This window comes from Cherax quadricarinatus, chromosome 2 (genome assembly GCF_038502225.1).
Source record: "Cherax quadricarinatus isolate ZL_2023a chromosome 2, ASM3850222v1, whole genome shotgun sequence".
NCBI lineage: Eukaryota > Metazoa > Arthropoda > Malacostraca > Decapoda > Parastacidae > Cherax > Cherax quadricarinatus.
Window position 1 is genome coordinate 12,856,939 of NC_091293.1, and position 16,255 is coordinate 12,873,193.

A 16,255-nucleotide genomic window follows, 5' to 3' on the forward strand; every position below is an offset into this window, starting at 1 on the left:
GTTGTACTGGCCCACCTCATGGTGAACGTGAACCACATGGCGCTTTAACTCACAGAACCACCAAATCCTACAAGAATGGCACAGCTAGTAGAGCTAGGTGTTTTACATTGAGCCGAGGGAATACGGTGTCCTCGGATCACGGTAAAACACCTAGTTCTGCTGGGTGCGTAATTCTTGTAGGATTTGGTGGTCCTCTGGGTTAGAGTGTCATGAGATTTTCCCTCATCATGAGGCGGGCCAAAACGACATGGGTTCGAATCCTCGGCAAATCGCAGTGTTGTTATTGATACCAATCGTCCGTGGTTACAATATATATATATATATATATATATATATATATATATATATATATATATATATAAATACTGTATATATATATATACATATATATATATATATATATATATATATATATATATATATATATATATATATATATATATATATATATATATATATATATATATATATATATATATATATATTGTAGGTAGTAGGTTGGTAGACAGCAACCGCCGAGGTAATACCGTCCTGCCAAGTGAATGTAAAACGGAATCCTGTAATTGTTTCACATGATGGCAGGATTGCTGGAGTCTCTTTTCTGTTTCTTAAACACGCAAGATCTCAGGTACGTTTTGCTACTTCTACTTACACTTAGGTCACACTACACATACATGTACAAGCATATATATTCACACCCCTGTGGGTTTTCTTCTATTTTCTTTCTAGTTCTTTTTCTTGTTTATTTCCTCTAATCTCCATGGGGAAGTGGAACAGAATTCTTCCTCCGTAAGCCATGCGTGTTGTAAGAGGCGACTAAAATGCCGGGAGCAAGGGCCTAGTAACCCCTTCTGTAAAATTACTAAATGTAAAAGGAGAAACTTTCGTTTTTCTTTTTGGGCCACCCTGCCTCGGTGGGATATGGCCTATTTGTTGAATATATATATATATATATATACATATATATATTTTTTATTTTTATTATCACACTGGCCGATTCCCACCAAGGCAGGGTGGCCCGAAAAAGAAAAACTTTCACCATCATTCACTCCATCACTGTCTTGCCAGAAGGGTGCTTTACACTACAGTTTTTAAACTGCAACATTAACACCCCTCCTTCAGAGTGCAGGCACTGTACTTCCCATCTCCAGGACTCAAGTTCGGCCTGCCGGTTTCCCTGAATCCCTTCATAAATGTTACTTTGCTCACACTCCAACAGCACGTCAAGTATTAAAAACCATTTGTCTCCATTCACTCCTATCAAACACGCTCACGCATGCCTGCTGGAAGTCCAAGCCCCTCGCACACAAAACCTCCTTTACCCCCTCCCTCCAACCTTTCCTAGGCCGACCCTACCCCGCCTTCCTTCCACTACAGACTGATACACTCTTGAAGTCATTCTGTTTCGCTCCATTCTCTCTACATGTCCGAACCACCTCAACAACCCTTCCTCAGTCCTCTGGACAACAGTTTTGGTAATCCCGCACCTCCTCCTAACTTCCAAACTACGAATTCTCTGCATTATATTCACACCACACATTGCCCTCAGACACGACATCTCCACTGCCTCCAGCCTTCTCCTCCCTGCAACATTCATCACCCACGCTTCACACCCATATAAGAGCGTTGGTAAACCTATACTCTCATACATTCCCCTCTTTGCCTCCAAGGACAAAGTTCTTTGTCTCCACAGACTCCTAAGTGCACCACTCACTCTTTTTCCCTCATCAATTCTATGATTCACCTCATCTTTCATAGACCCATCCGCTGACACGTCCACTCCCAAATATCTGAATACGTTCACCTCCTCCATACTCTCTCCCTCCAATCTGATATTCAATCTTTCATCACCTAATCTTTTTGTTATCCTCATAACCTTACTCTTTCCTGTATTCACCTTTAATTTTCTTCTTTTGCACACCCTACCAAATTCATCCACCAATCTCTGCAACTTCTCTTCAGAATCTCCCAAGAGCACAGTGTCATCAGCAAAGAGCAGCTGTGACAACTCCCACTTTGTGTGTGATTCTTTATCTTTTAACTCCACACCTCTTGCCAAGACCCTCGCATTTACTTCTCTTACAACCCCATCTATAAATACATTAAACAACCACGGTGACATCACACATCCCTGTCTAAGGCCTACTTTTACTGGGAAAAAATTTCCCTCTTTCCTACATACTCTAACTTGAGCCTCACTATCCTCGTACAAACTCTTCACTGCTTTCAGTAACCTGCCTCCTACACCATACACTTGCAACATCTGCCACATTGCCCCCCTATCCACCCTGTCATATGCCTTTTCCAAATCCATAAATGCCACAAAGACCTCTTTAGCCTTATCTAAATACTATTCACTTATATGTTTCACTGTAAACACCTGGTCCACACACCCCCTACCTTTCCTAAAGCCTCCTTGTTCATCTGCTATCCTATTCTCCGTCTTACTCTTAATTCTTTCAATTATAACTCTACCATACACTTTACCAGGTATACTCAACAGACTTATTCCCCTATAATTTTTGCACTCTCTTTTATCCCCTTTGCCTTTATACAAAGGAACTATGCATGCTCTCTGCCAATCCCTAGGTACCTTACCCTCTTCCATACATTTATTAAATAATTGCACCAACCACTCCAAAACTATATCCCCACCTGCTTTTAATATTTCTATCTTTATCCCATCAATCCCGGCTGCCTTACCCCCTTTCATTTTACCTACTGCCTCACGAACTTCCCCCACACTCACAACTGGCTCTTCCTCACTCCTACAAGATGTTATTCCTCCTTGCCCTATACACGAAATCACAGCTTCCCTATCTTCATCAACATTTAACAATTCCTCAAAATATTCCCTCCATCTTCCCAATACCTCTAACTCTTCATTTAATAACTCTCCTCTCCTATTTTTAACTGACAAATCCATTTGTTCTCTAGGCTTTCTTAACTTGTTAATCTCACTCCACAACTTTTTCTTATTTTCAACAAAATTTGTTGATAACATCTCACCCACTCTCTCATTTGCTCTCTTTTTACATTGCTTCACCACTCTCTTAATCTCTCTCTTTTTCTCCATATACTCTTCCCTCCTTGCATCACTTCTACTTTGTAAAACCTTCTCATATGCTAACTTTTTCTCCCTTACTACTCTCTTTACATCATCATTCCACCAATCGCTCCTCTTCCCTCCTGCACCCACTTTCCTGTAACCACAAACTTCTGCTGAACACTCTAACACTACATTTTTAAACCTACCCCATATATATACTATATATATATATATATATATATATATATATATATATATATATATATATATATATATATATATATATATATATATATATATATATATATATATATATATATATATATATACAAATATATATCACCATCTATCCTTGGAAGAATGGCAAGCTCTTAGCATGGGACTATACCTGTGTGTCCTCACTGCCTGACACCTATATAAATCACAGTGTGGGGCGACAGGGAGGAGCTGCTGACCACAGGGAGGAGTACAAGATCAGCAAGTACAGGGACATAAGCCAACAGTATCAATTTTTCCCAGTGGGATCAGAGACCTTGGGATCATGGGGAAAAAATGCCAAACGTTTCCTTAAAGAATTGGGTTCCAGACTCATCGACACCACCAGGGACCCAAGGGCAGCCACTTTCATGTTCCAGCGCCTCAGCGTAGCCAACCAGAGGGAAAATGCTGGCTGCATACTTGGCTCTCGTCCAGCCTCGGAGGAGCTGGATTAAATTCATGATCTTTGACATATTGTGCCATTGTATTCATGTTCATGTTTTTCTGTAAATGTATTCTGTTTATTAATAAATGTCCACAAAGAATATCAAATATAGGTGGTGGTAGGAGAAGAAAATATTCAAACAGCTCCTGGGAGAACCTTGATTTTTTCCCCGAGGTACGTTTATTGTCTTCTCTGAGGATGAGGGGTCCCCATTCCAGCCATAGAGGTGGTACTTCCCTATATTAATATATATATATATATATATATATATATATATATATATATATATATATATATATATATATATATATATATATATATATATATATATATATATATATATATATATATATATATATATGTTATATATATATATTATATATATATATATATATTATATATATAAATATAAATATATATATATATATATATATATATATATATATATATATATATATATATATATATATATATATATATATATATATATATATATATATATATATATATATATATATATATGCAAAACAACCACTCTAAAAGAATAGAGAAATTCCAAGCGCTTTCGTGACTACTCACATTATCAAGGAACTATGAAAGTGAAGCATCCAAGGAAGCTATATAAGGGGTCCGGCAGCACCTCACTATCAGATCCCACAACGGTTAAACACGTGACGCGGGGCGAGCCAACTTGGAAAGGTCCTTTGCACAACTCACCCCCAAGCTATTCTACCCAAGAAAATTTAAAAATTATTTGTCCAGTGTATTATTAAATTCTTCCCAAATTCTATTAATTATAAATGGATCTAATTTATATAAACCAAAGGAAATATTCATATTATTGTCAAAACTGCTTTTTATGAAACAAGATTCAATTATATTCCTGTCGACCATGGACTTGCTTGATACTACTTTCTCAACTTTTTGAAAATCAATTGGATGGTTAAAATCTCTTACATGAATAAATAGAGCATTGGAATCTTGTCCAGTTCTAATGCTATATTTATGTTGTTTTAATCTTAGTTCGAGATTTTTACCAGTTTGAGCGTAATAAACTTTATCGCAAATTTTACAAGGAATCTTATAGACACATCCATCAGCATTTTGGGGGGAATTCTTTATCAAAAGTTTTTTTACTGTATCAAGATTTTGGAATACAACTTTAATATTAAAAGTCTTAAGAAGAGAAGGCATATCAACCAAGTTTTCATGGTAAGGGAGAACCAACATATTTTTAGTTGAATAAGGCTGGTTGCCCCTTTTTGGATTATAAAAAGTGTTTCTAGCAACTTTAAAAGATTTATCAATTACATTTCTTGGGTATTTTAAATTATTACCTATTTCATAAATTTTGGATATTTCCTCATCTATGAACTCAGGACTACAAATTCGTAAAGCTCTCAAAAACAGAGTGGTTGTTTTGCATATTTTGAAATCACCTGTTTACTGTGATCTTATTATATATATATATATATATATATATATATATATATATATATATATATATATATATATATATATATATATATATATATATATATATATATATATATATATATATATATATATATATGTATGTATATATGTACATATAGTCACCTCTACTTACGTCGAGTGAGTCGACGGGTTGGTCGAAGGTGAGGATGATCTCATACGAGTGGAAGGGATCCAGAGTAGAGGCTGTGAAATCAGCATCATAGTTGCCGTCCCACTCATTCTTTAAGGTGATGCAGGCACACCTGTCTTCCTCGGCACCTTTCACTGGGGGCCAACGCGGAGTTGAAAACAGTGATTCTGGGTCAATTCAATGGTGAGGGCAGTGATTGTGAGTGAACATTATAATGAGAACAGGAACTGGGAATGTGGGTCAACATAACCGTGAGAACAATGAATGGGTGAACATAACAATGAGGACAATTACAATTCTCCTACTCCATACCTGCCATACCATATATATATATATATATATATATATATATATATATATATATATATATATATATATATATATATATATATATATATATGTCTTCCATTTTGGAAAGTAAAGAGGGTGACAAAAAACAGTTTTCCCTTTGATCTCACTGAAGACGAAAAAGAGCATTTCCTCTAGAGTCTTCAGTTGTGGGTTGTGGGCAAACACGGCTGGCTTTCGGGATAACATTCATACATACATGAAAGCCTGTCGTTTTTGTTTACGACGCCTAATTAAACACTAAGGAAATAATCTTAGCTGTTGTTCAAGATTTCAGTCAAATATCGGTTGAAACGTGTTTTAATGTGATAAAATTTCTGTACTGGTTTTCCATCTCCGCCCATACCACGGGAGGGGATGGAACCCGCGATCAGAGTCACAAAACTCCAGACTGACGCGCTAGCCACTGGGCCAGCTGGCTGCAATAAGATTCGTCCAACTAGGTATATTTGTACACCATAGGAAGGTTAGCATAGGCACCACTGTGACCATATTGTGGTTATGACCAACACGCTTGTCATGAGCAGCAATGTTGTCTTACATCTCACAGGAGGTGTAATGAGCACCTCACTCTTTATTGATTGGCATCGGTACATATGATATTTTAATATAATTTTTTAAGGCCTTGTAAAATGTTTTCCTCAACTGAAAGTGAAAGAAAAAATAACGAAAACTAAATAAGATAGGATTCTGCGCAAATATTTTGTAGATGTGACAAGTTTCCGGCTCAGTTCAGTGACTTAAGAATAAACTGGACCGTCCAGCGGCATAGCATCAAGAATTAACTAAAATGAACAAATGGCTCTTTTAAGATTTTTGTTCAAATTTTAGTATAAATATTAATAAATATTAGTTTTTGTTGATCCGTGACAATAATAATTATCATCATAATAATAATGTAATCAAGTTAAGCACTAAACCCGAATGGATCATACAGCTCTTCAGGAAGGGATGTATGAAGGACAGGAGGGAGTGTGAGGTAGGGGTGTGCATGGGTTGGGGTAAGTGGGGGCAGGGGAGAGTAAGAGGAAAATTTCCATCACAATTAGGGCAATGAGTTAGTTTCTGCTAAAAAGTCCAAGAGAGAGAGAGTCTACGTCAATTGTGGGACTTTCAGTGAGGAAGTCAGAGATGTTGGAAGTGAATCCTCGTATTAAGATATGGGGAGATGACAAAGCAACCCGACATTCATCGTGGGACGGCACCGGGGTACCAGGAGTATGTCTGTGAGGTATCCGTGAGTGAGGCGCATGTGGCCGATGTGTAGATGGAAGAGCTCAGTCTCCCTGCTGATTCATAGTTCAATGGAATTCGTTTTTTGATTTTAAGCAAATGATCAGTTATTTTGAATTAAATTCTTTTTTAAACTGACAAGAAGGAAAAGATTTGCAACATTATTTGACTCTGAGAATTTCTGGATCTTTTTTTTTTTTTAAACCGTTTCAGAGCAGAGACACTGTGCGCAATATATGCACTCTCTGAAGGACCCATTAATTCGCAAAAAACACGTACGTCACTGTAAGCATTTTTCAAATCATTTTTAGACGAAACAGTTTAAAGAAATTACTACCGTTATCTTTCAGTGATTGAAAGAAAATCTCTGGAAATTCTTTTCTAAGCTCACAGAATGATGGAAAGTTTATAACCTCAAAGAATCTTGATGAAACCTAATTTGTGAATTAGAAATTAACCTGGATACATATCGTGTAATATTTCTGCTGTGCAGCTGTACTGAGATAAACTGCTTTCTTTCCCCAATCTCTTCCAAAAGGAATTCATCTTATGATAACAAATATTATTTAGGAGAGATTTTAGTATTAGAATGCTTTTCACAGAATAAGAGACTGATATGAATCCTATTTATATGGATTTGGGAATATCGGGTTAATGTGGTTTAAATTGGAGGCTTGATCCTCCGTTCTTCAGGTGCATGACAGATGCACTGTTCTAGCAACCAGACTTTTCTCAATAGAGTATGAAGCTTCTATGTGAGCCACAAGCAGCAGCAGTGTGGTCCTCTGTAAGTCAGTACCTGTGTGGAGGAGGGCGAGGGTTGCCACTCCCAGCAGTAGGGTCTTGGTGAGGACTCCGGTCATGGCTGTGGCAGGACACACTGTGGCTAGGGAGACCACACACCCACCACTGATATACTCAACCCACCTACCGACCATCCACAACTGATATACCCCACACACCCTCCCATAACCCACCTACCTTCCTAGCACCCATCTATTTTCCCACCACAACCACTGATATACCCTAAGAACCTCATATCTAATAATGGACCAAAATGGAATTCCTCTCCCACACGCCCACTTCCTCAAATCTCTCATTAACCCAATTAATTGAGTGATTATATTTTTGCTGTTACTTATGCTTACCTTTGTTGTAATAATTATATGACATATAAAACAATCGCAGACAGGCTATCTTAACAATGCAAGACTAGCCACGGGATGCGGAAATCTTTAGCTCAAGTACTTTCACACTTTTCATTGCATCATCAGGAGCTGTGCCATGTTGCAAGGGCAAGCACAGGAGAAATAGGGTACGTTTTCAGAGTATGGTATCGTGGTGGCAACCAGCACGACTTGCTGGTTCCACCGCACACAAGCAAGTATAAGTCGTAATTAACGACTGTTAATGAATAAACAAAAAGGTGGACTTAGGGCTCGAAATCTGTTCAAATACCGATATTGACTTTCAAGTGCAACTTGGTACTAAGGCACTAAACCAGGCATCCAGGGCAGTCTGGTGGTAAAGTACCTAGCCAAGCATTCCAGGACAGCCTGATGGGGAATTATCTAGCCAAGCATTTCAGGACAGCCTGGTGGTGAAGTACCTAGCCAAGCATTTCAGGACAGCCTGGTGGTTAAGTACCTAGCCAAGCATTCCAGGACAGCCTGATGGTGAATTATCTAGCCAAGCATTCCAGGACAGCCTGGTGGTGAAGTACCTAGCCAAGCATTCTAGGACAGCCTGGTGTTCGGGTGCCAAGTCAGGTAGTAAAGGACAGTCTTGTGCTCTAGTAGCAACCCACGCAATCAAGGCTAGCTTGGTGCTTGAATACCAAACTAGGTATTCCAGAATCGTTGAGTTACACGGCGCTCTAAACACATACCTAGCCTGGCATTATCAAATTTGCACTGTCAGTATCAACTTCCTACTGTCATCACCACTTCAACATCATATTACTGAAATCAATCACAAAGCAAAGCAAAACTTTTTAAAGTAAATTGTTTGCGTTCTACGCTTCATTTTCATAATTCGTTCTGTGTCATTGGGAAAATATCCCGACCATTTATGTCCGTAAAGTTGCTGGATTATTAGTAAGGAAAGAACTCTGTAGGGGAGTGGCACTTCCCTTTCCCTCACCCTAGGCAATAACTCATACCTCACCACAGGGATAAGATGGACACATTGTTGATGCTGTCCTTTTTGTCATCAGCGCTCGCTTCGTCAACTGCGACAATATCTACAGTAATTTATTATTATGAAGCAGAATGATCCTTTCAGGAGGAAGCCTATGGGAAGGATATGAGGTTAGCAGTAGTAGGTGGACGGCTACCCACTGAACTCCTTTTGTCATATCTATTTTATCTTTTTCTTTGCTGGCTTCACTGTTTCCCATCTTTGCTCAGTCTTAAATTTTTTAGATATGAGAAGTCTAATTTCTGTTTGGCGTGAGAAGTCCACAGGCTGTAACTCAGATTAGTTTTTTATATAAAAATATCAACTCGCATTTTTCACGCTAAGAAAGAGCGTGTGGAGTGTTGCCGTCAGGTGTTACGAAGGTTGGTACCCACAAGTGAAGATGTAAACATTATGACCTTCAGTGGGAAATCAGTTCACCGTCCTCCTGCCTCTGTACTCTGGCACCTGGTGTTGTTGCTCATATGTCCTGCAAGAGATTCCTCACCATCCTGCCTTTACACAACATATCATAAGTCCTTTCCATTTACTATAAATCCATTTCAACTACTATACGTCTCTTCCATCTACCCGAAGTCCTTTCTTTCTAGTACATGTTAGGACCCAGATATTTTTGGTATGCAATGTTACCCCTCGAGGAAGGTTCCTTGATGCTGGTGAGGGGCTCTTGATCTAGGGAATTGAATATGTGCTCCCGTTCCCTGAAATGAGCCTGAATACCTTCCATCCCCCCACAGGCACGGTATAATCCCTACGGGTTTAGCTCTCCCCATGATTATAATAATTATAACAATGCAACGTTAACTGCACGAGCTGCTGGTCCCTACCAAAAACTTGTATCAAAGTTCTCACTTCACAAAGATGGTAAAGCTAATTTTACTTCACTTGACGTCAAATCTCGTGCATAAAAGACGAAAGAACTTGTACTTATCTTGACGTCACTAACTCCAGTCCAGCTGACAATAAATGGGTGATTTCTCTTCTGGGACGGAGAGGTGGATGATGTCGCGGATGGGTGGGTTGTCGCTGGGAGAGAGGGGGGTGGTGGGAAGGTATGTAGATAACTCATGTTGGAGGTGATAAGATACACGGGTTGAGGAAAGTAGGGGAGTTGGATGGAAGATGGGTCGGTTACATGGGTGGGTGTTGGGAACACAGGTGGGGTATATCAGTGGTGGGTAGGTGGGTTGAGTATATCAGTGGTGGGCGTGTGGTCTTCCTGGTCAGAGTGTGTCCTGCCGCAGCCATGACCGGAGTCCTCACCAAGACCTTCCTACTGGGGGTGGCAACCTTCGCCCTCCTCCACACAGGTACTGACCTATGGAGGACCACGCTCCTACAACGACAGACATTCATTAATCTAAATCACAAACACAAAGACGAAACAACTGTTTTTATTTTTAGCCTCATCACACTTATCCTTCTTAAGTCAAAGAGAACACAGGCCCCTTCGTATTAGCTCCTTGGGATAAAATCTTCACACGCTCCCAAGTTACAGTGGAACCTCAGCTTAGGAGCTTAATCCATTCCACGACCTTACTCGTATCTCAATTTGCTCGTATGTTGAGTCAATTTTCCTCATTTAAATTAATTGAAATGGTACTAATCTGTTCCAGCGGAATTCCAGGCACGACAAAATACTTCAGTATTTCACTAATATCAACTCTACTTATTTATCTATCACAATTCATCTAATATGACATAATAAACATAGAAACATGATGTATACACTAGAATGAATAAAATACTACGTCATTACGTATGTGGCTGGTGGTGGTGGCGGCACAGCAGCCATTGTTGCCATTGGGGTCTATAGGGCCACCACAGTGGCCATTCCTGCTCCTGGCTACATACCTTCCCATGCTTTTATTGTAACAGAAAGCAGAGTGCTTATGAGGCAGACTGCATTAGATCACTACGTAGCATCATAAGGAAAACAATGTAAAGAAATTATGTAGTATGTACTACAGCATTTACCTTGGAGAAGAAATATTGGTGGATGATGGCGGAGAGGAGATGCTGGCAGAGGTTGATGGAGAAGAGATGCTGGGCACAGTGGTGTATACTGTCAGGAGTTCATTTCGTTTCGTCCTTTTTCTATCGCGTAATTGCTTAATTGATACACTCTCAATGCTATTCTTAATTGCTACAGTCTTAATTCTTCACTTTGTCACAGAACTTAACTCCTACAATTGTTATTTTTATGTCACTTTACTGTTCTCTGATTTTTGGATTTTTCTCCACTTTTTACACTGCAGGGCATTTCAATAAAAAACTGTCCAAGGAGGTTCGTTTCTTCCTCCCTTTCAGAATGCTTCAGAAATGAGTTATGCAAGTGTCATTAAATAGCTCCAGTGCACGACCACTTGAAGCTTTCTCTGGGTGTTTCCTTTCAGTAAAGTCTGATAATGCCTCCCGGATACCCAGCATTCCCTTTATCTCACCTGTAAAGATAAACTCCTCTGCATCTTGCGCCTCCATAGCACGAATGTCCTGCAAAACCTCTTGATGCTGCTGCTTATGTAGTTCATCTAACTCCTTCATCGTCAACTCTTCGGAGTGCTTCTCGATGAGATCGTTCATATCTTCATCCACCTCCATGCCCATGACCTTTCCAAGGGACATAATCTCCTCCAACACTGACGCTTCAGGTTTGAATCCTTCAAAGTCCTTGTCGGACACAATCTCAGGCCACAGCTTCTTCCATGCAGAGGTCAAGGTCCTCCTTGTAACACCCTGCCAGGCCACATTTGTAATTCTGAGGCATACCACGATGTTATAGGAGTCCTTCCAGAACTCTTGAAGGGACAAGTTTGTGCTTTGTCACGTCAAAGCAGCGGCGGAACAGGTGCTTGATGAAGAGCTTCTTAAAATTAGAAATCACCTGCTGGTCCATGGGCTGCAGAATAGGGGTGTTGTTGGGTGGAAGATAGAGAGCCTTTCTATACTTGAACTCTTCGATTATGTCCTCTGCGATGCTCAGTGGGTGAGCAGGTGCACTGTTCAGGACGAGAAGGGCTTGCAGGGGTAGGTTATTATCCTGGAGATACTTCTTATGGGCAGGACCAAAGACCAGGTTTACCCACCCCACAAAGAACTGCCTGGTGACCCATGCCTTCGGGTTTTCCCTCCACATAACGTCCAGTTTTTCTTTCAGAATCTTATGCGACTTATAGGCTCTGGGGTTGTCTGAATGACATATCAGCAGCGGCTTGATCTTGGAATTTAAACTGATAGACTATAGAGGTATGGGTGTTTGTGGGAAACAGTCAGGCTGCAGCATTATGACTGAAAACAACGGATATTACCAGGATACCCCAGTGATATGTTTAAAAGACAATTTTCGAAATACAGTTGCTAGTAAAAACAAAACAATTGCTCGACAAACAAAAGGAGATAGTAGAGGGCAACGAGTGATTAGCTCCCTTAAGGTTTACTATACAAATAGAAGGAGTATAAGAAATAAGATAGATGAGCTAAGATTACTTGAAAGTGCAAATAATATAGATGATATTGCTATAACAGAGACCTGGATCAACTTGAAAGATAGATAAATGCCTTCTGAATGCAGCATACAGGGTTATAAACTGTTCCATATTGATAGGGTCAACAGGAAGGGTGGTGGGGTGGCGATGTATGTCAAAGATAATTTAAATTGTTTGTGTTAGACAAGATGTAAGATTAGAAACATTTGACACAGAATCTGTTTGGCTTCAGTTTCTCGAAGATCGTGAAAAATTAATTTTGGGTGTAATTTATAGGCCCCAAACTTTGATAGGGAGTGCAGTAAGCTGCAATGCGACGAAATTTATAAGGCATCTAGATATGAAAATGTTGTGCTAATGGGAGATTTTAACTTTAGACAAATTAATTGGAACAATATGACAGGCAATCTTGAGTCAAGTGATTTTCTTGATACGGTTCAGGATTGCTTTTTAAAACAACTAGAGGAAACAACCTGCTTGACTTGGTTCTTGCCAACAAAGAATCACTAGTTAGTAATCTTGAGGTTAATGATGAGCTAGAGGAAAGCGATCACAAATCACTTAGTTTCAATATATCTTGGAATTACCAAGATAACTGCAATCAAGTCGCTGTCCCAGATTTCCCCTTGGTAGACTTCATGGGACTGAAAAATTACCTGGGTGGGCTAAATTGGAATGACCTTACTATGGGTCTGGTAGGTAGGATTGGTTGCCAGTATGACATATTTCAGAGCATAGTTCTAGCTGCACAGACGATTTTTGTCCTGAGTAGGGAAATTAGGTCAAACATAACAACATAAGAACACAAGAAAGAAGGAACGCTGCAGCAGGCCTTCTGACCCATGCAAAGCAGGTCATGTCACCCCCAGATTAGCCCGATGACCCACCTAGTCAGGTCACTTCCACTTAAGGAAGGAGCACGGCATCAGACCTAGTAGCACAAGCTAGTCAGGTCCAACTCACACCCACCCACACCCACTCATGTATTTATCTAACCTATTTTTAAAACTACACAACGTTTTAGCCTCTATAACTGTACTGTGGAGTTTGTTCCACTCATCCAAAACTCTACTACCAAACCAGTGCTTTCCTATATATCCTTCCTGAATCTGAATTTTTCCAACTTGAAACCATTGCTACGAGTCCTGTGTTGTCCGGAAATTTTCAGCACACTATTTACATCCCATTCATTTAATCATGTTTTCCATTTACACACCTCAACCATATCCTCCCTAATTTACGCCTTTCGAGAGAGTGCAGATTCAGGGCCCTCAGTCTATCCTCATAGAGAAGATTTCTGATACATGGGATCAACTTTGTCATCCTCCTCTGTACGTTTTCCAGTGTATTTATATCCATTCTGTAATACGGTGACCAGAACTGTGCAGCATCATCTAAATGAGGCCTAACCAAGGATATATAGAGTTGAAGAACAACCTGAGGACTTCTATTATTTATACTTCTAGATATGAAACCAAGGATTCTGTTAGATTTATTGCGAACACTAATGCACTGTTGTCTTGGTTTAAGATTACTGCTAACTAGAACTCCTAAATCCTTTTCGCAATCAGTAGTATTAAGATCTATATTATTTAGTTTATATGTGACATGGTTATTTTCCTGTCCAACATTTAGAACTTTGCATTTATCTATATTAAACTACATCTGCCACTTCTCCGACCTTGCAACAGTCTATTCAAACAATTCTGGAGTGCTCTAGTGTCCTCATTAGAATGAATTGGACGGCCTATTTTGGTGTCATCAGCAAATTTGCTTATGTCACTATTTATTCCCTCATCTGTGTAGTTTATGTAAATTGTGAACAACAACCGGCCCAACACTGACACCTGCAGAACACCACTTGTGACGTGCCGCCTTTCTGATTTCTCCCCATTTACGCAAACTCTCTGCTGCCTATTTGTCAGCCATGCCTCTACCCAGGAAAAAATTTCTCCTCCTATTCCGTGTGCCTTAAGTTTCCTCAGTAGCCTCTGATGTGGAACTCAATCGAAAGCCTTACTGAAGTCCATATACACAATATCATATTCATTTCAATGATCTACCTCCTCAAACACCTTAGTGAAAAAGTTAGTAAATTCGTAAGACAGGAACGCCCCTTTGTAAAACCGTGTTGAGATTCATTAATCAATTTATGCCTATCAAGATGGGTACGAATTGCTTCGGCAATTATAAATTCCATAAATTTTCCCACTATGGAGGTAAGGCTTATTGGTCTATAGTTCGAAGCCAAGGGCCTGTCACCTGCCTTGTAAATAGGTATTACATTTGCCATTTTCCACTTATCAGGCACTATGCCAGATTGCAGTGATATGTTGAAAAGATTTGCCAAAGGTATGCTAAGTTCCTCTTTACATTCCTTCAACACCCTTGCAAACAGCTCATCAGGGCCTGGGGATTTGTTAGGTTTTAATTTCTCTATTTGTCTGAGGACCATGTCACTAGTTACTGCAAATCGTACATTGTTTATTATCGTCCTGTTCTACATAATCTATTATTTCAGGAATTTCGCTATTATTTTCCTGGGTAAAAACTGAGAGGAAGTAAGTATTGAAAATTTAACACATTTCCTTATCACTGTCAGCGATCTGACAAGAGTTACTCTTAAGTGGGCCTATCTTGTCCCTAATCTTACTTCTGTATACCTGAAACAATCCTTTTGGGTTAGTCTTCGAATACCTTTGCTACCTTTTGACACGCCTGTATATGCCTCTCTCTTGACCAATGAGATGTTTTAATCTATTGTTCAACCATTTGGGATCATTTTTGTTAGATCTAATTTCCCTGCTCGGAACAAAGGTTGTCTGGGCAGGTAGAATTATGCTCTGAAAAACGTCATATTGGCAACCAAGATCACCTACCAGACCCATAGTCAGGTTATCCCAATTTAGCCCACCCAGGTAATTTTTCAGTCCCATGAAATCGGCCAAGCAAAAGTCTGGGACAGAAATTTGACTGCAGTTATCTGAGTAATTCCATGATACATTGAAACTAAGTGATATATGATCACTTTCTCCAATTACTAACCTCAAGATTATTAATTAGTGATTCTTTGTTGGGAAAAACCAAGTCAAGCAGATTGTTTTTTCTAGTTGGTTCTGTCACAAACTGTTCTAAAAAGCAATCCTGAACTTCATCAAGAAAGTCACTAGACTCAAGATTTCCTGTCATATTGTTCCAATCAATTTGTCTAAAGTTAAAATCTCCCATTAGCACATTTTCATATCTAGATGCCTTATGAATTTCGTCCCATAACAGCTTACTGCACTCCCTATCAAGGTTTGGGGCCCTATAAATCACACCTAAATTTAATTTGTCACGACCCTCGAGAAACTGTAGCCAAACAGATTCTGTGTTCGATGTTTCTAATCTTACATCGCCACTCCACCACCCTTCCTGTTGACCCTATCAGTCCGGAATAGTTTAGAACCCTGCATTCAGAAGGCATTTCTCTCTCTTTCAGGTTGAACCAGGTCTCTGTTATACCAATAATGTCTATACTATCTGCACTTGCAAGTAATCTTAGCTCATCTATCTTATTTCTTAGACTCCACTCTTTGTATAGTAAACCTTAAGATAGCTAGTCACTCTTT

The 16,255-nt window shown here is 39.4% G+C and overlaps 2 protein-coding genes across 2 annotated transcripts in view; one reads left to right on the forward strand and one right to left on the reverse strand.

Moving 5' to 3' along the window:
* Window positions 1–7,917, reverse strand: part of LOC128686597 (uncharacterized) — a 78,252-nt gene extending 70,335 nt beyond the window's left edge. Inside the window, exons 1-2 of the mRNA XM_053773578.2 lie at window positions 7,760–7,917; window positions 5,362–5,513 (exon numbers count right to left, since the gene is read on the reverse strand). Coding sequence (XP_053629553.2) covers window positions 5,362–5,513; window positions 7,760–7,898 — 291 coding nt within the window. The 5' untranslated portion in view covers window positions 7,899–7,917. The remainder of the gene's footprint in view (window positions 1–5,361; window positions 5,514–7,759) is intronic.
* Window positions 7,918–10,311: 2,394 nt separating this feature from the next.
* Window positions 10,312–16,255, forward strand: part of LOC128703804 (uncharacterized) — an 86,007-nt gene continuing 80,063 nt past the window's right edge. Inside the window, exon 1 of the mRNA XM_070087383.1 lies at window positions 10,312–10,469. Within this exon, the coding sequence (XP_069943484.1) occupies window positions 10,406–10,469 (64 nt within the window). The 5' untranslated portion in view covers window positions 10,312–10,405. The remainder of the gene's footprint in view (window positions 10,470–16,255) is intronic.